At 43.6% G+C, this 27,757-nt stretch overlaps 1 protein-coding gene across 1 annotated transcript in view; it reads right to left on the bottom strand.

Moving 5' to 3' along the window:
• dock11 (dedicator of cytokinesis 11) overlaps nt 1-27,489 on the bottom strand; it is a 161,035-nt gene extending 133,546 nt beyond the window's left edge. The window contains exons 1-7 of the mRNA XM_080741633.1: nt 27,342-27,489; nt 17,772-17,888; nt 14,727-14,816; nt 9,062-9,144; nt 7,127-7,193; nt 2,083-2,178; nt 122-256 (exon numbers count right to left, since the gene is read on the bottom strand). Coding sequence (XP_080597759.1) covers nt 122-256; nt 2,083-2,178; nt 7,127-7,193; nt 9,062-9,144; nt 14,727-14,816; nt 17,772-17,888; nt 27,342-27,446 — 693 coding nt within the window. The 5' untranslated portion in view covers nt 27,447-27,489. The remainder of the gene's footprint in view (nt 1-121; nt 257-2,082; nt 2,179-7,126; nt 7,194-9,061; nt 9,145-14,726; nt 14,817-17,771; nt 17,889-27,341) is intronic.
• Nucleotides 27,490-27,757: the final 268 nt, after the last annotated feature.

The raw sequence follows: 27,757 nt of genomic DNA, 5'->3' as shown, positions 1-27,757 counted from the left end.
AGAAAATAAACTATTACTATGTGTGTGTGTCCCATCCCGGCCTAAAGTTGAACAGTCCTCCCAGATGCAGTTAGATTCTAATCAGACACATTGCATTCTGGGGTAAGCATACTGTAGGTACCTGAACAACATCGATGCAGGAGTCCAGGTAGATGGACCCTTTGGTGTCCTTGCAGTTCTTCTCGTCCTTGTAGGAGTTGAGGATGTAGGAGCCGTCGGGGAGCTGGGACAGGTAGAAGTATCTCCTCTTGAACACCTGCACGTCGCCGCGATGGAGACACAAGGGTCATGTGTTGAACAGTTCAACTCGAAAAGGTTTATCCATTTAGACCGGGTGCGCATTATTATGCATTATATCATGCTTTAACTATTGAAAAATAGCAGATATACAAGCTCACAGCGCGGCACCGAGTGCCGAGTGCCGAGAAAATCTGTAAAGTCTTTGAATATTTGGACCCGATTCTATAAGTGTCTTCTTTGTTTTTTTTTTTTTTTAAACCTATGTTTCTACGTCAGTGGTTCTCAAACATTTTCATGTCAAGGACCCCCAAAATTACATGATGTAGGCCAGACTGTTGTCTCCCAAAATTTGCAAATGCTTTCATCATACAGTCTGGGGAACGGAAGCCCTGATCATGAGTAAGCGATAAAGTTTAAAGCGGTTGTGAAGCCTCTTCTCCACTTCCGTTTCGTATTTACAGTCGCACACATTTATCTTAATATAAATCAAAGTCATCTAAGCATTTATAGCTTGCTGCTTAGCAGAAATTATATTTTAAAAAATATTTGAAACTCTGTTTCAGGAGGTGTAGTTCCAGACTCTATATAGCATTCAGAGATTGTGGGATAGTTGTCTGGCTACGCAAAGCTAGTGTGCATTTATCTTGTCCTACAGGGCTGATTTGTTTAAAGTGACCGAATGGGAGAGGCCGCACAGCTGCACATTTTGCAGAACAACAACATTATGCTGTTGATGAAGTAACATTTTAGTCAAGCGCTGCCAAGTGCCAACGCTTGCCAGCGCTCAACTACCCATAATCAAAGTAAAGAGCAAGTACCCGTAAGTTGTTGCTTTGGTGTAATGATACTTAAATTACGTACCGAATGCAGGTGTTTTCTTTAAAGTCAGACAGCAAACACTGTTAGTTAGATCGGTTGACATAGCAAGCGTTTAAGCACAGCAAACCAGGATATATGGGATTTAACCCATTGTTGGGATCCAGTCCCACTGGATCACAATGAAAACAAGCCCCCTGAGGCGTTTTGTGTTATCCTTTTACTTTAGCATAACCTTTGACTGTACTACCTGTACTGTAAACAAACCTGCTAATAAATCCATCAATCAATCAATCAATCAATCAATCAATCAATCAATCAATCAATCAATCGATTGATTGTTCACAAGAGCAATATCTATAGACTTAAGGTCAGGCAATACAATCCAGAATGTTAATTAAACTCTGGAAGTATAAAAATAGTACACTTTCAGAGTTAAATTCATTTGTGCTGTAAGTAAAAAAAAATATTTGTTGTAGAGCAACTTTCACAGACAGCGGCAGTGCTTTACAGGGTTGACACTACAATTACAATTAGCAATTTAAGCATTTAGCAGAGGTTAAAGAGGCTTAATCCATAGCATTTAAGGCAATACATCAGTACATCAACATCAATACATCAAATGGAAAGAAATATTAGGCTAATCTAAACAATACTACTAAACATTGTGTAAAGAATATATGAGTGTTAAATTAATTACAGGGTCATGTATCGAAACTACCAATGGACAAAATGTTATGGTACTGTATGTAGTGAGTGAAGAAGAATGGAGGATTGGAGCACAGTCTGAGTAGTGCACGAATGGAACCAAACGGACCCTCACAGGTCCATTTTGTTCCATTCGTAAGCTTCTCAGAGTCAAAAGAACACTCTGGGTTTCCCAGCGGGGACCTAATAATCACTAGCATGGTTTGTTATGATGTTGTTATGCCTACATGATGATGTTGTGGTGGGGGCTGTGGCCGCGGCGCGCGGTGCGCGGTGCTGACTGTGTTAACAGCAGACAGAGGTCTGGTTCTGACTCACCCGCATGGAGACAGACAGGCTGCTGTTGATGTTGGCCTTCTGCAGCCAGCCCTGCTTCATGATGCCTGCCCTCTGGGAGCACATGGACGCCGAGTCCTGCACACACACACACATGCATATCGTCGTTGTCGGGTGGAAACCTTGTATGTCCAAAACCGTTCGTTTTGCATTTATCCTTTTAAAAATGATTCAAACTAGTGAAAACAGCCGATCTACAAGCACACAACGCCTCGCACCGTGAGGCGTTGTGTGCTTGTAGATCTGCTGTTTTCACTACCTTTGTGCGACGGCCTTGTATGATGAAGCATGGCTTTACTTTGCGAAAGAACGTACACACTTGAAATTTGGAGATACGAGGTTTCCACCCGACAACGACGATATGCTCACTGTAAGTTCATTGAGACACATGACGCTAATAGTTGTAATTATTGTTGTTGTTCATCTCTGCAAGATGCTCAACCACTCAAGGTTCTGCTCGAGGTTCTTTCCGTTAAAAGGGGAGTTTTTTTCCTCGTCACTGTTGCCCAAAATGCCTGCTCAGGGGGGGGGGGGGGGGGGGACGTTTCTCTTTGCTCTATGTAGTGTTTGGAGTTAACTTGTGATATGGCACTGTACTGAATTGAATTGAATTACACAGGCTAAATGTTGTAAATGGCGCCACAGTAAACACCAGGGCCCCCCCGAATTCCCATTGGGGGGTTGCTTGTGAGCGAGTGTCACTTGCATTGTCTCACACACATCTAGAAAGTGAAAGACTTGTGTCTGCTGCTATTGTTTACGCGCGTGCAACTATGCACTGTAAACAATCTCACCAACTTTCAACTACCGGTATTTACTTTGGACATTGTACAGAAGCTTGACAAATCATATTTTGTTAACCAGAGTTGTTCTCTTTTGTACATATTAGGCCCTATTCTTGTCCGTGCCTTACGACTTATCCCTAAACTTCTTTGCTTTTTTCTAGTATTCTGGAAAACATTTTAAAAATACTTCAAATAGTCGATTACAAGCTCTACAAGTTTTTCAAAACAAAAACAAAAAAAGGCAAAGAATTTCAGGGATAAGTGGTAAGGCACAGACGAAAATAGGGCCCAAAAGAGCACAGTTCTGGTTAACAAAATATGATTTGTCTAGCTTCCGTACAATTTGCAAAGTAAATACCGGTAGTTGAAAGTCGGTGAGATTGTTTACATATGGCGTAAACAATAGCAGCAGACAGAAGTCTTTCTCTTTCTAGATGTGTGTGAGACAATGCACGGGACACTCGTGTGCAACCCCCCCAATGGGAATTCCCTTCCTCCGTAATCACACGCTGTCTAACAAATTTACATTAGACCGAGTAGGTGGAATTTGACTGGTTCCCATAAACGAGTCACAACGGTTTAACCTAAGACCTCTCGATCCACCCTAGTCATCTCTCAACAGCAGTGGGAGAGCTGCCAAGGGAGCGTTTAGCATCAGGGTAATGCGCACGCACGGATGTAAACACACGCACGCACGCACGCACGCACGCACGCGCACGCACGCACGCACGCACGCACGCACGCACGCACGCACGCACGTGCAAGGTGCAGAGATGTTAGAGAGGCAGGGGCTGAAATTTCTAAAAGGGCCTTTGGTGAAAATATCGAAAATAGACAACCTCCAAGCTTGGAGGTCAGCTATTTTCGGTGCTTGATACCACACTGAACTAAGCATAATCAAGTAAATACTGGAGATGTGGCTATGTCATGGATTTCTACACAGAGAGGGTAATTATTTCAACATAAGACATTGCATTCAAGACAAGTTCAGGAGAATTTGGACAAGGCAATTCCCTTGAATGCTGCCTTCAGTTATGGCATGGAAAGAGGGCATTTTCATTTCTTTCACCATAGTAAAAACTTGCATTCATGGTCTGGAGAGGGCATGTTTTTACAGACAGATAAAAGGGCAGGGGCTCAAGCCCCCTTTGATGTCTATGTATGCACGTGCCTGCACACTCACACACACGCACACGCGCACGCACGCACGCACGCACGCACGCACGCACACACACACACACACAGGAATAAGTGTTCCATCATACACAGGGGACCTCTAACTATGACGAGTCATAATCCATTTAGATAATGCCACGAACACAGCACAATGTTATGAATCAAACATTGACACTCGGGAGAACAGCGACGGTATAGGGTTGTGTGTGTGTGTGTGTGTGTGTGTGTGTGTGTGTGTGTGTGTGTGTGTGTGTGTGTGCGCGCGCGCGCGTGTACGTGCGTGCGTGCACAAACCAGACAGCCCTAATCACATTGAAGTGGCACTCTGTCCTCTGTGCTCATCTATGCAATGCACCCCCCCCACCCAGCTTTGTCCTGTAATCTAATTGCCTCGATGTTCTCTCTCTCTCTCTTCGTCTATCTCGCTCACCCGCTATCTCAGTCATCCTCAGAGACGGGCAGCACACACACACACACACACACTAGGGATGGGACGATATGTCATTTTCATATCGCGATTATTGTGACAAAAGAAATCGCGATTTACGATATTATTGTGCTAATCAACATCCATTATCCTGGGGTGGAACGCTTGCCAAAAAATAGCAGATCTACAAGCTGCGTTGCGATGCGTTCTGAGCTTGTAGATCGGCTATTTTTTGGCAAAGACATTTGATAAAGAGTGAAAAAAGACTGTATCAAGTATGTATATTTTAAGTACCTTTTACCAATTTTAGAGGGTTTAAGTGGTACCAGATCCAGTTGGGCAAATAAAAGGTGAATTGATCCCAGTGCATGGCGGAGCACGATTTCACGATAAATTAAATCTCCACAATGCGATTATCGTGAGAGTTTTTTATCACGATAAACGATAACATCGCTTATCGTCCCATCCCTAACACACACACACACACACACACACACACACACACACACACACACACACACACACACACACACACACACACACACCCTCCACCCTACCAAAGGGATAGAGAAAGAAAGGGAGGCGGGGTCGACCAGGGGCTATTTATAGGATCCATAAAGACTTCTGGTTTCACTCTGTTCGGTTCGCCAGACACTGCTGGACGGCAAGCAGCACTGGTTCTCAAACACTTTCCCAAAGACGCGAACAAATGAATATGTGTTCGGATGTGGACCCTCCCATTTCAAAGATGTTGTGCTCCCATCATCAGGGATGGGACGATATGAACGTTTCATGTTACGGTTATTGTGTCCAAAAGAATTGTGATTTACGATATTATCGCCATAATCAAAATATCCCCAACATCCATTATCCTGGTGCGGAACATTTGCCAAAAGATAGCAGATCGACAAGCTCGCAGCTCCTACGAGCTTGTAGATCGGCTCCTTTTGGTAGAGTGAAAAAGGAGACTGTATCACATACGTTATTTCCAGGTCCGTTTTATAGATGTACCAGATATGCAGCTCGGCAAATAAAAGGTGAATTGATCCCAGTATGTGACGGAGGATAATTTCACGATAAATTTGAATCTCAATGATACGATTATTGTGAGTGTTTTTTTTTATCACGATACACGACAATAAAGATTATCTTCCCATCCCTACCCACTATAAGAGAAGATTTGTCAACATTTGTCAATGTGTTTTCAATAGCAGCAGATCAAAGCCTTGGCCGTGGCCCAGCGATCCAGGCACCGAGGCAGTAGGCACACAAGTAGCCTGACAGCGCAGCGCATCGCAGGTTCGAGTCCCGTTCCCGACAATCTTTACTGGATGTCTCTCCCCGTCTCTCTTTCCCCTGTATCCTGTCTATCTCCACTGTTCACTATACATAAAGGCAGAAAAGGCTATTATTAAAAAATAATAATAGCAGATCTACAAGCTCACAATGTGTCACACGCAAGTTTGTGGACCGTAGGGCTCAAGTATTTTTTTAACAAAGTGGTTCCAAGGTCCCTTACTGTAACTCAGACAGTATACAAATGGACCCCTATGAAGGAACATAGAGTCCCTGAAATCCAGGTTGAGAACCACTGTTTTCAACTGTTCCTCATTTTGGTGGAGACCCCCAGGAACCCGCTCAAGGAGGACTGGTTCGCCTGGGGGTCCCCGGACCCCACTTTTAGAACAAGTGCTATAAACCGCCAATCCCACGGCAGTGGATTTTACGAGGCATCTCTGCTTGCTTTATCGCACCGTAGAGAAAGAGATATGGAATGACACGCGACCAAGCTCATCGAGGTGGATTTGAGCGTGACTGGTAAACGCTACGTGACTCAAGGATCATTTTTATACATACACAGTCCAACAACCATGACGTACTGTACTGTATGTCAAAAAGGACATATAAACTGACATATATTGTGTCATATATACACTACGAAGCTTTCCACCGGAGAGATCTCATGTTTCCCTTATGCTGCATGAATAGTGTGTTATTTATTCCTACAAGGAATGGCTGCTTTACTGCAGTGCTGATTTCGTCGACTAGAACAATGATGACATTTGTCGTCAACTACCTATTTTTCACTGACGAAAACGAAATAAAAAATTATTAAAAACTATGACTAATACTAAGACTAAATATATTCACAACAAATAAAAACTAAAGTACAATGTTAGATAGATTATGATGAAAATGATTTTGTGTTTAGTTGTGCTCGGATGTTGTGCTCTGAAAATAGCAGATATATAAACTCTCAAGAGTTTTTGTTGATTGAACTAAAACATTTCACATTACTAAAATATGACATAACATTCTATTCAAAAGACTATGACTAAAACTAAATCAACTGTCAAAATCAACACTGCTCTATTAGGGATACAAATATAGATATAAAGGACAGGTATGACAATGGGTGTGCTACTAAAACCGTTTCTTATCAACGTGAATCCAAACCAAAAGGATCATCCATTTTGCAGACACCTGCTAGAAGCACTGTGCAGGCACAGAGCGACCATCAAAGACATGGAGGTTCAAGGGCGTCCCGCTCTCCCTCCCTGTGCTAATCAATGTCTGTGATCTATAACGGCCCTCTCGCCCCATCCATCCATTCACCGCCGCTCGCTTGCTCACTCACCTCATCTTTGGCGTCTTCGTCTATCTCAAAGACATGAGCCGGCAGCTTGTCCGACTTCAGGCCCTTGCTGTGAAAATACAGCCACAGAAGGGAAAAGAGTTAAAATAAATAAATAAGGTACAGTAGGTGCTTCTAGGATCAGTGGGACTAAAACTTAAAGAGGTGGTGCCATAGTTTTGTACTTTTTCTGTTTTGTAGGTGTCTATGAAGTTAACATTATTCTAATAGGCCACCGGGTGGGTTATAATGTGCAGATTTGTCTTCCCTGTGTATTTGTGTTTACTTCCTGAAAGCTGAAAGCCTCTTAGTCAAATGGCCCAGTCAGAGCAGTGTAAGCAGAGTGGCGACACGCTTTGAACTCACGCAGACCGGAAGTGGCGTCGCATGGAGCCTGTTCTCATTCTTAGCGAGCCTCTGCTCTTTCTGTACACTTTTTTTTTTGGAAAATTCTTCCTCTTAGTATAATCATAATACCTGATCATCATGTTTTAGGGGAGAAAGAAATCATGGCACTGCATCTTTAAAAGAGAGGAGCGATCCGAGCACTCAAAAAAGTAATAAGAGGAGAGGGTGTAGACGGGTGTAGAATCAAGGTAGTCCTACTTTATTTATGACAAAAAGGTTAAAACACAGACATGTTTCGATCCACTGGTGGGCATAATGCCCTGATGAAGACCAGTGGGTCATCAGGTCATATACCGGTATACATTTTTACATACATTGATCAACTATAATCCACACACCACACCACCATCAAACAGCAGACATTACGAATAGTTTAATCATGTCTCGAGTTCGAGCTTGATACGATGATGTAATGATACTGTATGAATTTCCTGTCAGATCATGCAAACTGTAAATATTCCATTTCCTCATGACATTGAGTAATAGTGTCGTTCCGATGTTCACCGCTAACTAGCGCTTTGAAATCAACATCTTATCCTGTGTTTCTTAAACTCTTGCACTGGGTGAGATCCTCAGCACTGGATGTGCTGTGAGGAGCAGCGAGTTCAGCGTCTTCTTGTTTATTGTAAATGTATCTATTATGATGGGGTCACTTTTAGTTCCTGTTCCACATCTGTTCCCGTTTCACTTCCAGTTATGGGTTTAGTGTTACAAAACAATGACTTTATCGCACTTAATCATAAGTAACACAAACATGACAGCCGAGCTATAAAGCATCTGGTCTTTTCTCCCACACGTGACGAAACGGTGAATCCATGACTGATGTTACAGTGCACACACACTCCAAACCCTCCTTGGTCCACTTATTCCTACCGATGTGCCATTTCAAGACTTCACATGTCCAGCCATTGGCAAGACAGTAGATTTCCAGTGGATCGGCAGATAATTGAGCTTGAAGATCAGCTATTTTTTGCTATTTTTATGACCTTCTCTGACTTAGAAGTTTAAATCTACCTATCAAGGTGGATTCTGCTTTTCAAAGGGAATGGAGTGGTTTCTTGCCATTTATGGGTTTCTGCAAAAATATGCCCCATTCTCAGCAAAACAGGGAAAAAACCTGTGTAAACAATGCATTTGCAGGACATTTTTCAGGAAAAGAGCAGTGAAGCCTGAAGACTTGAAATAGCACGTCTGTACTACTTCTTAAAAAATTTTTTTTTTTTTTTTTTTTGTCCCCTCAAACCCAGCCTTTCATCTCCATTTCAGGGATTTTCTGAATGGGCGTGTCTGAATAGGCCTGTCCCAGTCCTATTTCATCTAGACAGACAAACTCCCTCAATATCGCCCCTTTGCCAACGAAGGGCTTTTTGCTGTTGCAGCTGAAAAGGCTTGGAATGACCGAACAGAACATGAAAATTCCATATCCGAGTGGTTGTATAGGCTTAAACCTGTATAAAAAAATATTATATTTATATATATATATAATATGCATGGTGTAGCCCCTTTAATTCTCATCAGTTTCTTTCTTACCTTGGCAGCATGCGGAAGTCGCCAGAGTAAGCCTCATACTTGTAGTTAATGACGTGCCAGTCGGTGTTGTACATCTTGATGCACTGCCAGAGGGGTCAACGGAGAGAGAGAGAGAGAGAGAGAGAGAGAGAGCTGGATTAGGAGCATTACACAGCGGCCACACAATGCACATGATGCCAATATAACAAAATACGCCATGCCAGGAATGAGACCAAACAGAACGCGCAGTTCTTTCCTTTCACTATGACTCATGGAGACGGATTCGTGGACACGCCGCCCCGGCTCGGTTCCTTTATTTGGACTGTTCTGGGAGAGCTTGTGCACCCACCGCGTAACTCAAGAGACACCGGGATCTGAACTGCATCTTCGACACCAATATATATATATATATATATATATATATATATATATAGCAGTTCTACAAGCTCACAAGTACTGTTTACTGGGGGCGAATACCAGAAGAGTCGCCGGTTTGGGCTGATGGTTTATGCCTTTTGATTGATCGATTGAGGTATTTATTAGAGGTTTTGGATAGGAAAAGGTACAGTTTCATGACAGTACAGTTCACTGATACAATGTCAACTAAAAGGAAACTCGGGTAAGGCAAGACTTATTTGTTATTTTCCATTGAGATCCTTAACACGTTGCAGTCCGAAATAGAATGGTGGTTGGTAGATTAGCCGTGAAATTTCTATTATTGTATTGTGATCTGAGACATAATATTATGTTTATAAACATGACCCCGCAGCCCCTCCATCTTGAACAGCGCCGCTGTTTTTTCTTTTTTTTTTCCCCCCAGGCCAGTAACTCACCATGATTTTCTCGATCTCCGTTGGGATAGAATGGGGGTTTTGGCCGATCGTCGATGTCCCCGTGCGTTTCGCGTGCGCGATCCTTTCACGTAAATGTCCCCGCAAATAGTCCATGTGTGACTGAAGAACAGAACTGAAAAGTTTCGCTAGCATAGCCCCAAGCATGGCTGCAGGAGGAGCTCGAGTGTGTAGACAGTAAACGGATGGGTGGAAGGTGCCTTGGAGAAGGAGAGGCGCTGACGTCACCTCTGCTTCATGCACGGTCTGCATGAGCTATCAGTGCACGAGTGGTGACTAGGGAAGGTTAGACGATCGCCGATTTTCGGATCAAAAGCTTTTATTCCGGTTTTAAAGACAAAGTCCGGGAATGTACGACGTGGCTGAGAGTCCCTGGGGGGATGTGCGATATAGTACGGTTTTAACATTAAGGGGCTCCCCTTGGCTTAGAAGGTGTTAATATCCTTATATACCTCTGTACACTATGCCCAAATGGTTAAACCTAACAGTGCTAAAACCTAACCCTATTCCTAGTGTTGTAGTACTCGAGTCAATGACTCGTCTCGAGTCAGGACTCGAGTCCAAATTTTCACTGACTCGGTCTCGTCTCGGTCTCGCCCTTAATTTGACTTGGACTCGTCTCGGTCTCGGTCTAATTTGACTTGGACTCGCCCCCCACCGAGTCCACTCGAGTCAAGTCACTACAATGCAATGGAATACATGTTATATCCATATGAGGAGCGCATTCACGTTAACATTAAGAGAGCTGCCTTGTCAAGTAACGGAGCATTCTGACGCACATCTAATAGGCACACAGCACGCATGCACACACACAGGCACACACACGTAGAGCCCCCTGCTCAGCACAGCAGCAAGCATCTAATCTTCCCAGAAGTTATTTCTTTCGCCAAACAGACAACAGCACAACAGTCCACTTTCCTCTTACCTGCAGGATATCCTTGTGTCCCCAAATAAATAAGTCCTAACAGCTTCCAAACACAAGCCTTTGTGATCATGTGTAGTTTAATCCACCTGCACAGCTGGATTAAGAATTTACGTCTTTTTGTATTTCCAGGTGTAGTCTATTACTCGTTAAGCAAGCCTCGTCCGAAGGTTTTAAAGTGCACTGATCAACAGAGAGAAGTGTAACATTGTAAGTCCCTGTAGAGAGGTTAAAACGAATCAAAACAACTTGAAGCAGTGACATGGGGTATTGTTTTGCCTTGTATATACTTGAAAGGCATCAGACTAATGACATAGGGTAGCCTACATTTCTCACCTTAAACAATGAAATGCAGACAGGCACGTATGGCTACTGCTATGTGTTTGAATGGGAAAACCTTATTTATTTATTTTAGCTTTTAGTCAAAATAAAATATTAAGATAAGCGTTTGTTTGAAAAACATTTTGCTGTAATCATGCATGCTCAATTTCAATGCAACTATAACAGCAATATTTAAAAATGTTATAGATTACAGTAGTAGACATACTTCTGTTTTAAATAATATTATTTTTGTTATCACTTGGCCTTTTGGTGCATGGGCATCAATATTATATCCATATCATGATATTAGACTGGATAGGCCTAATTATCGTCTGTGATTTGGGATATTGTACTGCAGTACATGCCAAGTCTTATTTGTACACTAAAGTACTTGTTCTCTGCCTGGGAGAAAATGTAATTGTAGCAACTCAAATGTCTAGTTCTTAGACAGAAAATTGGTATGGGAAAAAACTACCTCTCCAAAAAACTCCCTCAAACCTAAACCACAGCATTGACAGCAACCAAAGGTAATTTGGGGAGACCTATTGATTTAATTTGAAGACAAGCCATTAATTTGAAAGGTATTGGTAGGAAACACCAGGTGAATGCACATGAACGGGGGGTTCTTGCATTGTGTGTGTGTGTGTGTGTGTGTGTGTGTGTGTGTGTGTGTGTGTGTGTGTGTGTGTGTGTGTGTGTCCGAAAAAAAATATATATATTGTTTTCTGCAGCCTACCTATCAAAAAAAAAAAATCACACTTGTGTGAACTGAGCGGTTGTGTGTGTGTGTGTGCAACAGCGCCCCTCCCTTAACATGTGTGGTCAGAAAAGGTTACTGCAGGAGTGCAGGCTACGGACACGGAGACAGACAGACAAACAGACAGACAGACCCACACACACGGCCACGTATAGGAGCGTTGTGACCACCGCTCAAAAAAAAGAAAAAAAAACTGGACTCGGCTCGGTCTCGCCTACCATTGGTCTCGGACTCGACTCGGACTCGCCTCCCATTGGTCTCGGACTCGACTCGGACTCGACCCCCTCCCAGGGGCTCTTGACTCGGACTCGACTCGGACTCGAACCCCATATGACTTGGACTTGACTTGGACTCGCTTTAGGTGGACTCGACTACAACACTACCTATTCCTAATCTTAACCTCAGAAAGATATGCGTAGTCCTAAAGTTATTTCTAACCTTCATCCATCCATCCATCTTCAACCGCTTATCCGGAATTGAGTCGCGGGGGTAACAGTTCCAACTGAGACCTCCAGATTTCCTTATCCTGAGCAACTTCCTCCACTCCCTCAGGGAGTATACCAAGGCGTTCCCAAGCCAGTTTGGAGATATAATCCCTCCATCTGGTCTTTGGTCTGCCACGGGGTCTCCTCCCAGTGGGACACGCATCGAGGACCTTCCTAGGAAGGCGCTCGGGGGGCATCCGTACTAGATGCCCGAACCACCTAAGCTGACTCCTTTCCAAGTGTAGGAGCAGCGGTTCTACTCCAAGTCTCTCTCGGGTGACTGAACTTCTCACCCTATCTCTAAAGGAGATAGGGAGATATTTCTAACCTTATTCTCAGTAAAAAAAATACAAGAATAAAAGTTTCTTTCCAGCAACTCTACCGGTTACCCCTGGGGCCCGGTCAACTGAAATACATAGTGGTTAACTGCAAGTGGGAATTGCCATTCAATTCCAGCGCAGTCAGACCTCGAGCTGAATGTGTCTTTGTTCTGGAGATAAGGCTCGTATGCGCTTTAACCCATTTAGACCTAAGTCTGCCTGGAAAAAAGCCTTAAAAACCTATGGCCGATTGGAAAAATACCCCTAAAACCTGAGATTTTATGGAAAACTTCACAGAGGTGTCAACGTCTACTAAAACATTTATTTCTCAGCCTCTGTAGCAGCTAGAAACAAAATTTCAAAAGTGTTTGATAGCTTACATCTTTGGCTTTCATGGGAAATTATTTGTCATGGTCCAGACCTTTATAATTTTTTTAAAAGAAATCTGCAAACTCAAAAATTGTAATAAATCTTATAAAACGTCTAATAAATAATATATTTCTCAGCCTATGTAGCTCATAGAAACATAATTAGCAAATATTTGAGACCTTACACCATAGGCCTTACACCATAGACCACCACTTTGACAAGAAACAACAAGCACCAAAACTTTCATTTTCAATATTTCAATTCTAGTTGTTAGCTCCATATAACGGTAAATCTGGCGAGCGACATTTGTCATTATTATTATATGTGCATGCGTGTGTGTGTGTGCGCCTGTGTATGTGAATGAATGAACCATATCATCATAATCATTTTATAAGTGTTATTACCTCTATAGCTGCAAATCTGTTGTTCTGGAGTTTGGGGTTGACTAGCTGTTCGGCTAACGTGTTGGTCTCTGAAACTAGCCGTCTCAAAGTGCGTCCGTGAAAAGTAATCCAGTCCTCATGAAATCCATGAAACACTTCTTCATCATCGTCGTCGTTTTCAAACATATCACGTAACAATAACAATGCCAATTCCAGCGGGTCCGGTTTGCCTTCGCTCAACGCGTCTTCCATTTCGCCGCTATGAGAAGCTTCACTGGGATTCTCCCAGTGCAGCCCCCTCCCAAACAGAAAAAAAAAAACAGAATGCTTTGCGGTAGTCATAGGGAAGCATACGTCATCGCCTCCTGATGCATTTCATTGGCCACGAGACCAGAAAAGGGTAAAAACTACAGGAAACGCAGGAAACGCATTTTGCGTTCCCGGTCTGAAAGGTAAAACAGCATTCTGCTTTCCCGACCTGAAAGGTAAAAACGCATTTTGCGTTCCCGGTCTAAATGGGTTAACAATCCCTATGACAATCATTTCCATTCCAATACGAGAGCTGGCTGCGGAACACTGAGAAAAACTGCTCCTTGCCAGGAAAGTGACTTCACAACGGCTGTGTTGTTCATTGCTGTTACGATACATCATCGGTGCAGCTAGCGTTTACTGCGCAGGCATGCTTTGCGCGTCCTCCAGTGATTCTTTACGAGCTTTCGGGGTGACTGTCGTAAAGCCTGACCTGTTGCGCTCATGCCGGGTTATCAATAATTTATCGCCATTTAAGTTCACTGCTATTTTTCTATCCCGCTGGGTTAAGATGTTGACCGAAGGTCATGTCATAATACTGACAACGTCTCCAGGACATTTTCTTTGCTCTTAGCTTGCAGCATTTGAACGCAGTTATGAAAGATTAACGACAACTTCAATACAGCCAAGGTACCGTATATATGTGCCTTTCGGTACACAGTCAAATCCTCAGTACTAATTTAACTCTGGGAGTGTGAAAATGGAAATAACAACGGAGTGGATCAACTAGGATTGTACTGGGTACTAAAATAATTAGGATTCCAAATTAAATTACCGTTGACTATCTCATATGCACATAAAAATCAACAGCCAGCTTCTGTTTTTGGGAAAGTTATATAATATATAATACATTAGTGTGCACCGTATCATACACGGGAGTTAGATATAAGCTTTGTGTTTCCACGATTGCAGCCAATCAAGAAGTAGAGCTATGGATAATATACTATTTGATGAAGTGGATCATAGTACCTCTTTGACAAACAGACTCCGCGCTTCACGCTCAGCATTCTGGGGCACCGATGGAACCACCGTCCTCCTCTGTCTGGAGATCTGGGCCTCCTGCATATACACATGTTTAGTTTAGTTTAGTCATATTTTTTTCAAATATGTCAAATTAAAAAGTACAATTTTGCACTTGCAACCCCCCCCAAAAAAACAATAAAGAATATCAGATTAAAACATAGCAAGTAATAAAAACAACAAAAAAAGAAACAAAATAATAACATATCCAAAAAGGATATGTTATTATTATTATAAGGATACGCACACACACGCACGCACGCACGCACAGACACACAAGCACAGACACAGACACAGTCAAAAACAAGGGCATCACAGAGCGTTATCATACTTTCATATCACAAAGCTTTATGGTTCTTTCTTTCATAACGGCTCCAAACACGAAACAAAATATCAATGGAAGACAGCTGAGAGAGACTGAGAGAGACTGAGAGAGAGAGCGAGAAATAGAAGGGAAAAAAAACCAAACAAAGATGGAATCAGAGAGAAAGCCAGGGAGACACAGACATGGAAAAGGATGAATGCTAAATAAATAATTCTCTACGTCTCTCAGTCAGGAGTCTCTCGGGGACGGGGAAAAGACGAGACATGGAAGCAGAACATGCCTCTAAACAGAACCACATGTGTCCGTGTGTGAGGCTGTGTAGTGTTTGACTGGTAGCACACGTCCATTTAACTCAGGAATAAGCTATGGGGTCGTGTTGGGTCATGTACATTGGTGAGGTGGAAAATTCATGATCAGATACTTTCTGTCGAGTGTAAAATCCTTTCGTTTCCTTCAGGTTCCAACCATGGAGGGTCAACTAGATATGAAGTGCTGATTTGGTGTTTCATGTTGCCAGTGGTGGAATGTGACTACAGTACATTTACTCAAGTATTGTACTTAAGTTAACTTGGAACTTTTTTACTTTAGTGGAGTATTTCCAATTTATCATTTTACTTCTACTCCACTACATCTCAAAGGCAAATATTGTACTTTTTAACTATATATGAAAATATGAAATATTTGAAAACTTGTGAAATGGGACCTTCTGCATAATGAGTACTTTTACTTTCGGTACTTCATGTACATTTTGAATACCAGACTTTTACTTGTAACAGACTATTTCTACAAAAGGATATTGATACTTTTACTTAAGTAACATTTTTGAGTAGGCTACTTTGTCAATCACTGCATGTTGCAATGAACCACCAAATCAGCACTTCATATCTAGTCAAACCTCCAAGGTTGGGTGGGGGCCAGAAGAAATCAGAAGGCTTTACACTCTACTCAACGGATAAGCTCTCATACTGAACATACAAAGCGCACAATATGGTTGTATGTAGGTAGTCAATGGTAGAACAATGGCCTATTATGTGTTGGCTGAGTATAAATGGAGAAGCAGGTAAAATATTTAAATCATGGGTTTAGTAAAGCAATGCTTCCACTTTACACGGTACAAGCTAGACTTTATCATCCGCTCTCGGGAAATGTACATTTAAAAGGAATCGGATAGTTCCGATAGCGCTCCTCTGTTTGTGCAGACAAGGCTTAGCCTCATATGCTGGCCTTAATTCTATTAGCCCAGAGTGCCATGTGCACAAGACCCGGGCTTCCAGGCTCCATAGGTCATGGAGGCCAGAGCTCTGATGCTGTGAATGCTGCTACTTTGCTGAATCTTCCTAATATGTTCAACACTTCACCCTAACTGGATATTAGACCTTGAATGCATTATTACGCATTATTACTGGTTAAAGTAACCATAAAGGGGATTGCACACGGTACGCGGTCACCGCCTGCTAGTAATTCATTTTCAATGAGAGGCGGGCGGCTATTTTGTCCGCGCAGCGAAGTTTAGAGGTGGCGAGGCGAGCGGGCGCAGTCCCGTGAAAATCCCCGCGAGCGTGCTCGTTTGTGCATGCGTACGCGGGCGGTGAGAGATGGATTGTGTTCATCTTTGTGAAATACCGCGCAGCGTTTACTCAAAGAGCGAGTGTGTTTGTGTATCACCGCGGCGCGGTCCTCGCAGATCCAAGCGGGAGCCCCGGCGGCAACCGCTGTCCGTCTGTAGAGCGCCTTACTTTATGCTTTAACTATTGAAAGAAATAGTAGGTCTACAAGCTCACAGCACGGCACCGAGTGCCTTGCCGCGAGCTTGTAGACCTGCCATTTAAAAAAGAAATATGAAAATGTGTGCAAGTCTTTGAAGATTTTGGCCCGATTGTATAAATGTCTTCTAAATCAGTGGTTCTCAAACTTTTTCACGTCAAGGACCCCCAAAATTATATGCATTTGGCCGCGAACGCCCATCTCAAAATATGTTGTTCCAGGGACCCCCAGAAGCAAAGATTTGAGTTACAAACGTTCACTTTAGAAATATGAATATTCAAAGATTTGCAAAAACAACATGATTTTGCAAAAGATTGCAGATCTACAAGCTCGCAGCGCGGCACCGATGTGCTATTTTACAATAGATAAAGCATAAAACATTGCATTCCAGGTAGGGGTGGGCGATATGGGAAAATACAATATCACAATATTTTCCCAAGCTGTATCACGATACACAATTTTATCACGATTCTTTATCCCGTTGGTTTTAATGGTTATTTTTCAAGTTACTTGACAAAAACTAGACTCTCTGGGTTCCTTTTGGGATGTAACTCTGACAGTATACAAATGAAACCAAATGGACCCTTACGGGTCCATTTGGTTTCATTTGTATACTGTCAGAGTTAAGTGGAGACTTTGACATTTTAAAGTTTGAGAACTGATGATTTTGACGAAAATGCAGGTTTAATTGAATTCTGCAATGAGTCTCTGTATTAACGATTAAACAGGATTTTTTTACAAGGCCCCCTCAATTGTATCACGATATATACGATATCTCTGAAAAGGCATATCGTGGAGACATTGTATCGTCTCAGCGATAATTATCACCATATCGCCCACCCCTAATTCCAGGTCTTAATAATAGCTTCATATTTTCCATTACGGTACAGGAGAGCAGAACCCACCGAGACGTCATCGACGGGGCAGAGCAGCAGGTCTCTGTGTGGGTCGCTGTGGATCTGTGCCTTCCTCTGGAACACCACGGCCTCGTAGTCCAGAGGCTCGATGATCTTAGGCTGGTCCTGCAATGCAAGGCAACGGAAAAGATGGTCAGTGTGTGACTGTGTGTGACTGTGTGACTGTGTGACTGTGTGCGTGTGCGTGTGCGTGTGTGTCCGTCCGTCCGTCCGTCCGTCCGTCCGTCCGTACCTCCAAAGCATGATCAACCCCTACAACACCACCCATTCACTCAGATCAGCTAACACAGGGATGCTGACAGAACCAGAGCTAAAAACCGCAGGACAAAAATCCACTCGTCCTAGACAATTCGCCCCCCCTGGCCCCCAAACTGGAATAAACTCCCTATCGCACTTAGAACGACTGACTTGGATTCTACAACAAATTAGGGGTTAAGAGTCTTGCTCAGGGACACACGTGGGGCCTGGAATCGTACTTTGGACAACCAGGGAATCTGGCTCCACACAGGTGGGCTCACTAACCACTCAGCCATGGCCGCCCCCATAACTTCTCTGCCTAATCATTCCCAGTGTCATGGAGTTTTCTCGGAGGCCTCCCTGAGCCAACAGGGTGTGCTACTGCTAGACATGTTCTCATTACATAAGCCAGTCATGTTCCCATCAAACATGTCTTTGATTGCGTTGCGTGTCTTATTTGCTGACAGGGATGATTTGTCAGCTAGCTGCACTATAGTTTCAGATACACAAACAAACAAGCAAACAAACAGCACAGCAGTGCTTCTGATCCCATGTTAGAATAATTTTGCCTTGGCGCTAACAAAACCCCCCACTCTGCCCGAAAGATTTCAACACCCCCCAATAATACCCAACAAAGATCACAGGGACAACCACAACCCTCCCGGCGGTGCAGAGAAACAGTCACTCAGATGACAGTGCATGGGAGCGTTCAAAACAAAACCGGGGGCAGCCAGCTCCGATGACTAAAGACAGGCACTAAGATGTGACAGAAAACGGAGAAACCATGCAAGCCAGGTTTGTCTGAACAGCTGGGGGAGTGCTCTGCAGCTGAGAGCTTTATAGCAGGGCACAAAACTCAAGCTGCCTTCAAAGAGTTCTCACTATGGTTCAACAAGCTGACTATACATAGCCCAGAAAGAAAAGAAAAAAAGGAAAGAAAAAAAAAGAACCTCCTGACATACTGTAGTATCAGACCTTTGAACCTTGGCTCTTTGGTGCTGGTGGATAGGTTACAAAAGAAAGAGTCCATAGAAGTGGTTCAATACTGTACAATGTCTCTGGTGGGTGGAAACTCAAAGCTGTATACTTTTCAGGATTTCAATTCTAAAACAGCAACAGCAGCAGATCTACAAGCTCAAAACATCTGCCTTTGATTATACTTTGCTTTGTGTGACGTCGTAGACTTGTTAGTATGATCGAGTAGGGCATTCATTTACGGGTAGAAAGAAAACACAAAAGGTTACAATTTGGAGATAAGAGGTTTCTGCACGACAGCAAAGACAGGCGAGCAGCACGGAACGAGGAAAAACATCTGCAGCGTAGGCTCATGCTTAATGTCTTAACTTCCTGTTTCAAGTTTCATAAATAAGTGGGCTTTTTTTTATCGGCCTCTCTGTGAGACAGGCATACACTAACCAATCTCTCTCCCCGTGTTGGGTCTAGGCCGGTCACAATTATTACATAATTGTCTAATGGCAATTATTTGAGGTAATCGCAATTATTTTGCATAATCGTCATAATTGTTTCCATGTTGAGAAATGTTCATATACTGTAGTTTCAAACACTTTCAAAAAGTAGTGGAAATAGCCTATCAACAAGCTCACTACAGGTCGCAATGTGACGCGCCATTGGGCTTGTAGATCGGCTATTTCCACTATCAATGTTCTATATTAAGTATAAAGTTGTCAATTATGTCAGTAATTTATTTGTGTATTAAGGTTATGTGTCATATCTGCCATGTGCAACATCAAAGCCTACAAGCCAAACAGAAATGTAATTGTCAACCACAAAAACACAGTTAAATCGTTAATCGCAATTATTTGAGTCACAATTAATCGTCATGCAAAATGTCATAATCGTGACAGCCCTAATTGTGTCAAGATGCAAGTGAGGCTAAAACCACTGGGGAATTAATTCAGAGAAAGTGAGCAACGTGTGAGCTCATGCTTAAAGTAGGTGGAGATGACGACAAATCACTGAGCCAAACGTGTGTAGCTACAGGGTTTGGCTGAGCTACTGCACGAGGCTACTGGGAGGAATTCACAGACGGTGTAGGATTTCGGTCCCACGACAACACTAACCTCGGTAATGAAGGACAGTGAGGACAAGAGCTTAAGGGAGAAAGGGAGAACCATAACTAGGCCTCCCCGAACCTCCAGGCAAAACCGTGCTCGTGGTGTGTGTGTGTGTGTGTGTGTGTGTGTGTGCGTGCGTGCGTGCAGGGGCGTCACAAGGGGTAGGAAAGTGGGAATGAGTTACTAGGGCCCAAGGTGGTGGAGGGGCCTTAATTATTTTATACTTTAGCTATTGAAAAATAGCAGATATACAAGCTCACAGCGCGGGAGGGGCCTTAATTATTTTATACTTTAGCTATTGAAAAATAGCAGATATACAAGCTCACAGCGCGGGAGGGGCCTTAATTATTTTATACTTTAGCTATTGAAAAATAGCAGATATACAAGCTCACAGCGCGGCACCGAGTGCCGCGCTGCGAGCTTGTAGATCTGCCATTTTTGAAACGTCGTGAAAATGTGTGCAAATCTTTGAATATATGTTTTTTTGTAACTAAACTTTTGCTTCTGGGGGGTCCCTGGAACTCAATATTTTGAGATGGGGTTCCGTGGTCAAATACATACCATGTTGGGGGTCATTCACACGAAAAGGTTTGAGCTCCACTGACATAGAAACATAGGTTTTTCAAAAAACCTCAGAAGGATTTGAAATATTCAAAGATTTTCATGGTTTTTCAAAAATAGCAGATCTACAAGCTCGCAGTGCGGCACTCGATGCCGCGCTGCGAGCTTGTATATCTGCTATTTTTCAATAGTTAAAGCACAGGGGGCCCCGCAGTGAATCCTTGTACTACCCAGGGCCCAGAATTTGGTGCGACACCCCTGCGTGCGTGCGAGACCATGTGGGTGCTTTGTTCTGCTACATTACTGCAGGCTGACCGAAGGGAGAGACAGGCTGAAGTCAGAGCCATGCAGCTGCAGACTTTTCACCCTCCCTCCCTCTGAGCTTCCCTTCCAAAACTCACTCACTCCCTCACCTCGCACATTCAGCATACTACTGCCAAGCTCTCATCTATTGCACCATACCAAGGTTCAAGGTGTTTACTGTCACATGCAGATACAATACAGCTGCTAGCAGCATCGCAGGTGGTGAAAATAAATCCATGTACTTCACCAAGTTCATACCTGGAGTTTGGATAAGAAAGTCAAATGATGTAAGAAAATACAAAATGTTAAATAAAATAGCAAAACAGCAGTATTTTTATTTTCATATAATATGTCAGGCCGCCATGCAGCCCTCACACGTGCGTCGCCCCGCCGATCCGACTGATATGCCCATGTAAGGAGATCCCTGATGTCATCAATATATGCCTATGTATGGGCAAATTGGGCATGGACCTTTTTGTGCCCACATGTGCCCCCTTTTGATTTGTTTGTGCCTGATGCCATGACGACACATTGAGGTTAGACAACAGTCATCATGCTTGCCGTGGATGGCCCTGACTTGTACAAAATATGATTTGATTTGTCATATATATTCAAACAGATCTATCACAGTAGGGAGCTTCCCCCATGTCCTGCCCTGCCACTATACCAGAAGCAACAACCAACCAACCAACGTGTCAGAGTGAAATACATCGGTCTGTTGAACATATTACATCCAGCTATGTGCTGCTGGCCTGGGCCCCATGCCCATAGCAGCAGCGGCGCTGCTTCCTGTCATGTGCAACGAGCTCAACCACATCACCGCACGTTAAGAGAAGCTACAGCTCAGCAGCGCAGAGAGAGACTCCGCTGCAACGCACTGATCATGTTACGAAGAGGAAGGGAGAGAAGGAGGGGTGTGGAAAGAAAAGGAGGAGAGGAAGAAAGACAGAGAGAAAGACAGGGAGAGAGAGAGAGAGAGAGAGGCTTCTGCTTTACACGAAGGAGGAAGAAAATCTATAAGGGAAGCTGTGAAACCACAGTTAAGCCTCATTTACTGTATATGCTGCAGTGTGACAGTGTCACTTGCCAAAAACAGCAGATCTACAAGCTACTGTAACAACAAGTTAACGACGCATCGGGATGCGTTGTTAGCTTGTAGATCTGTTCTTTTTGGCAAGCAACACCCTCGCTCAATGGGGCATATAAGCTTTACGCTGACTAAGAAAAAGACAGATGAAAGAAGAGAGCGAGAGAGAGTTTAAAAACAAAAAGTAAAAGGACATGACCCAATATTGGGAGGTAACCAGGGGACACAACCTCAGCTCCACTTTTCCATCTTGTGTTGGTTGTGTGCAACAATCTATCTCCCATCCTACACTTTCTCCACTCTGCTATCAATCTGTCCCATGGACGCTCAAACATAATCACCAACACGCCTCCAGGGGGCCTGGGTCATTATGATGTCAGTGTGAAGGTACATTTCCAGATGTCCGTGACCTGTTGCCTTTCAGCGGATGTGGAGCCAGGTGGGAAGTTGCAGTGTTTGTCATGTTGGCAAAATCACATATCATCACACCCACTGGATGCACACGCACGCACGCACGCATGCATGCACGCACGCACACACGCACGCACGCACGCACGCACGCACGCACACACACCCCTTCTTTCCAACGTCATCCTCAATTGACCCTGACTGACCAAGATATGGCTACAGACACATCTTGATCATTTGTTCCTTTATTACTTTGGGTTGTTTATTAAAGTTATGCTAAGAATGTAATTTATATAACGTCATTTAGATGGCATTTTATTTTAAACAGACACAATCATGTGTCCCGCATCTGTACAGAGTAGACCTCTATACTGCACATATGAACAGAGCTGCTTACCTTTAAACACGTTTTAAATCTGAAGCTTTTTTGTATATGCTTTGTAGACGCCGGCACAGTATTTGTCCAAAAGTGATTGCAAAAGGTTGCTGCTACAGTATTTGTTTCAAAAATGCTTTATACCCTGTATATATAACATAATAACGACACAATGTGACATAGCTCTGTTTACCCAAGGCGGTACCACCTCCAACTGTATATACTTTCCACATTTTCAACTGTTTTATTAATTTGACACTTGCTTTGGCAAATTATGTAAACTTATGTTTTGTCATACCAATAAAGCTCCTTTTAAGTCGCTCTCGATAAGCGTCTGCTATATACCTAAATTGTAAATTGTAAACATACGCACGCACGCCCACGCACGCGCACGCACACACCTATGTTCAATGGCTTCTGGAGAAACAAAACTTTTCAGTTGCTCCGTTTTGCCATTATTAAACATATTGGTGGTTTCTTTTTTGTGTGTCCAATTATTAGCAATTATGTCTAGACTGGTAGACATGATTATTTGTAATGTATTCACACAATACACAGACATCCTGTTGTTTATAAAAGTCTTTCTTCTTCTTTCCCTTTCGGCTTTACCCTTCAGGGGTCGCCACAGCGAATCATCTGCTCTGATCTCACCCAGTCCTCTGCCTCCTCTTCTCTCACACCAACTAAATCTCCTCTTTGGTCTTCCTCTATGCCTCTTGCCTGGCAGTAACTTCCAACCTCAGCATCTTTCTACCGACATACTCACTATCCCTCCTCTGTACATGTCCTAGCCATCTCAGTCTGGCCTCTCTGGCTTTATCTCCAAAACAGCTGACATGCGGTCATGCGCTGTCCCTCGGATGTACTCGTTCCTGGTTCTATCCATCTTTGTTACTCCCAGAGAGAACCTCAACATTTTAGTCTCTACTACGTCCAGCTCGGCTTCCTGTCTTTTCCTCAGTGTGTGACTGTCTCTAAAGTCTAAACCATACAACATGCTGGTCTCAACACCGTCTTGTACAACTTCCCTTTCATTCTTGCTGATACTTTCCTATCACACATCACCCCTGACACTTCTCTCCACCAGTTCCAACCTGCTTGCACTTCTCGATTAATCAAAAAAGGTTATTGATAGAATAATAACTAAAATAATAATAATGATGATCAATAGTTGCAGCCCTATTCCCATTATTGATTCACATCATATGCAGCAGCAGCACATGGAAATAGCAGACAAGCCCAACACAAATGGGCTAGCTTTAGCTAAGTCCACAATAACATCCTTATTTAGATTGCAGCTTATACGACTTATAAAACCCATGGCCAATACTACCAACCCCACATGAGGTGAATAATGCACACTTTGGTCAATCTATTGACATTAACTTTAGATGTTTGCCTTTGAATCTGGCTATAATCAGGTTGTGCTGAAATTGGTTAGGGTTACTCTACTCTATCTCACGAGGCTGTTGTTTTGATCAAACTGCAACCTCTTACCTTAAACTGCTTTAGGGACTAATAATCATTTTGTGCTGTGCCACTGGGATTAGCACTGGACCGTGAATATTTCAAAGAAAGACTAAAGAGGGCAGAGAGGGAAAGTAATCTGACTTCTCACTTATAGTAGGTCTACCCCTGACCCCTAGAGAGTCACTGTGTTCTAACCATTGGAAACAGATCAGTAGCAAGTAAGAGAAGCCAGCAGGAAGGCAGAGATACAGAAAGACGCAAGCCATGAACAGGACAGGACAACCGGATGCATGAACAAAATGAAGACACACACACACACACACACACACACACACACACACACACACACACACACACACACACACACACACACACACACACACACAACACATGCCTAAGGGAATCCCCATGTGAGAGGAACATGGGCCACCCAACCTCCACAAAACACTGCTTGTTCTCAGTTGCCATGCCAACACCATCAACCCCCCCACCCTCCTCTTTCTCTCTCTCTCTCTCTCACACACACACACCATTCTGGAGGGCTTATCTTGAACCTAAATCTCTTAGTCTTAGTCGTATGCCTATACAACTGCGCCGTTTGCGGAAAAACTACAGATTTCTTGACTATACTGTAGCATCAAAATCAATGTGTGCCGTGTACAATCAAGACCTCATCACAAGATCACTTATAGTATCCTTGTAACCTCATTGCGTCACGCAGTCATAACAGCACTGATCATCATAAGACCCAAGACTCGCCTGCATGCCCTGCAGTCACTGGAACAACAAGACGTCATGTTTTGTCTGGAATCCTCTTCATAAGAGATTATGGTGACTGTTGACCCGGTATATCTGTGAGTTCAGTGTGAGTGATACAGATGGAGGAATCGGGAAGGATGAGGGTGCAGCCAGAGAACAACATTCTCACACAAAACGATGACATTGCAGTCGCTCTACAGTGACATCATGGGAGGTCACAGCATGGGGTCAAGAGTAGACTGAGACCAGGATGGTTTCTCTCATGCACATGACATGCATGCACACACACACACACACACACACACACACACACACACACACACACACCGTTGACCAGGACTGGAGCGCCCCAGGGCTGCTGCCTCAGTCCCTTGTTGTATAGTCTGTTCACCTATGATTGTGTTGCCAGGTGTGGCAATAATTCTATTCTCAAATTTGCAGATGACACCACGGTTATAGGACTAATATCCAACGATGATGAGAGGGCCTATAGGAGGGAAATTGAAGAGCTAACCCTATGGTGCCAGAATAACAATCTCTCTCTAAATGTTAGTAAAACAAAAGAGATCATCGTTGACTTTAGGAAGTCTAAAGTCAATCACAGTCCCTTAACCATAAATGGTTCACCTGTAGACATAGTGGATAGTTTCAAATTCCTGGGTGTTCACATAACAAACTCACTCACATGGTCTCAAAACAGCGAAGGTATCCTTATGAAAGCGCAGCAGCGATTGTACTTTCTGAGGCGCCTCAGGAGATTTGGCCTGAGCACCAAGGCTCTTGTTAATTTCTATCGCTGTACCATAGAAAGTGTTTTGACAGGATGCATCACAGTGTGGTTTGGTAACGTGACTGTTCAAGACAGTACACAGTTACAGAGAATTGTGAAGAGAGCTGCCAAAATCATTGGCACAGAATTACCACAGCTACACACAATCTATAACACACGCTGTAAGAAAAAGACAGAGAACATCTTAAAGGACAGCTGTCACCCCGCCCATTCCCTGTTCTATCTCCTCCCATCCAAAAAACGTTACCAGAGCATCAAATCTCACACCACCCGTTTCAGTAATAGTTTTTATGCTCAAGCAATCAGGATGCTTAACGAAGAGATGGAAGCGAGACGTAGGTAGTCATGTGCAATATACGCAGTTTTTAAACTGTACACTGTTACACTGTATGGTTGTTTTGTTGTTTTTGGGTTGTCCTGGGTGACCTGTTGTTGTCTTGTTTTTTTGTGTGTAATAAGGCTGAGAGTGCTCTTGGCACAAGCATTTCATTGTATGTCTATACCTGTATGGATGTGCATTTGACTAATAAACCTGAACCTGAACCTGAACACACGTGTGCTCTCTCTCTCGCACAAACACACACACACACACACACACACACACACACACACACACACACACACACACACACACACACACTGCTTTATCAGCATTATCCTCCCAAGCTGTTCATTCCAATCAACTGAGCCTAATCTCTCCCCTTATTGCAGTCTTTTTCCAGCCAACATGAACTTACAAGTAGGCAGCAGCCATGCAGTGCACTTCCAACAAAGGAGGGAAGACAACAAAATGAGAAATAAAAAACATTCATTTGATTTGTGATACTCATCAAGACACCAGTGTATGAATCTATGCACATGTAGCATTAATCCCACAGGCAGCAGACATAATTGCTCCAACGAGGCAAAGACACAGGAGCCTTGCATGCATGCTGCTGCAGCTGTCTGTCTGTCCCCCTATAGCTGGCACACTGCTCCTTCTCAAGCACACAAAAGGAAAAAAGCCCATGTGCTTCTGTGAACAAGGTCACTCACCAAACCACCACCACACACACACACGAAATTGTAGCCTATTATAGGCTATATAGGCCTACTGATGGCATTTTAGGAATTCTCCTCAGTAGTCGAATTCATCTGCGTTTCCCATTAAACAGGGAGGACCGGACCGCTAAAACAGACTGGAATGTATGGTGTGTGTGGTGGTCACTGGTGGCCCCGCCGGGTTTTGGCGTACCAGTAGTAGCCTAGTAGTCAGTCAGTTGCATAGTAAAACAGGCGCTTCTCCATGAAAACGGACGGCAGAGAACCTCAAGATAATACAAATTAAACATTAACAATAGAAAAAAATGATAAAAACCAATAAACACAGGGCGGTTTGCTTAATAACACAACACAGTGAGTGTGTGTGTGTGTGTGTGTGTGTGTGTGTGTGTGTGTGTGTGTGTGTGTGTGTGTGTGTGTGTGTGTGCGTGCGTGTGTGATAAACCCTCACCACAACCACCGAGGTCCTCACAGCCTCCGACACGCTCTGCCGGACCTCCGCCGCTGTGCCGGGCTTGCTGAGCCTCTTTGTGAATTTCCGTACGTTCTCCGACATGATGCTGGTTCTGCTACCCTCCAAAAAGAAGTCACCTCGTCTCGTGTATATATGTCCCACACCCACAGGGTAAAGCAACAACCACCACCACCACTACGGACATGCCATATAGGAGCCACCGGGAGCCGAACAGCAGCGGTCCTCTGACTGCAGCGGTAGTTGTGTAGTGACAGCCGAGCCAGATGCGGAGGAAAGGGGAGGTTCCAGCGGTTTGCTGAGGCGGGGTTCCGGGGTGACGACAAGAGGCGCGCCTCCCTTGCTTTCAGCTATGGCTTTCAGCGGGACTTTCGACTACATCCCATGGCTCAAAG

Source organism: Nannobrachium achirus, assembly GCF_963921795.1.
Source record: "Nannobrachium achirus genome assembly, chromosome: 14".
Classification (NCBI taxonomy): Eukaryota; Metazoa; Chordata; class Actinopteri; order Myctophiformes; family Myctophidae; genus Nannobrachium; species Nannobrachium achirus.
Note: the sequence above shows the minus strand (reverse complement) of the source record. Positions and strands in the feature narration are given on the sequence as shown.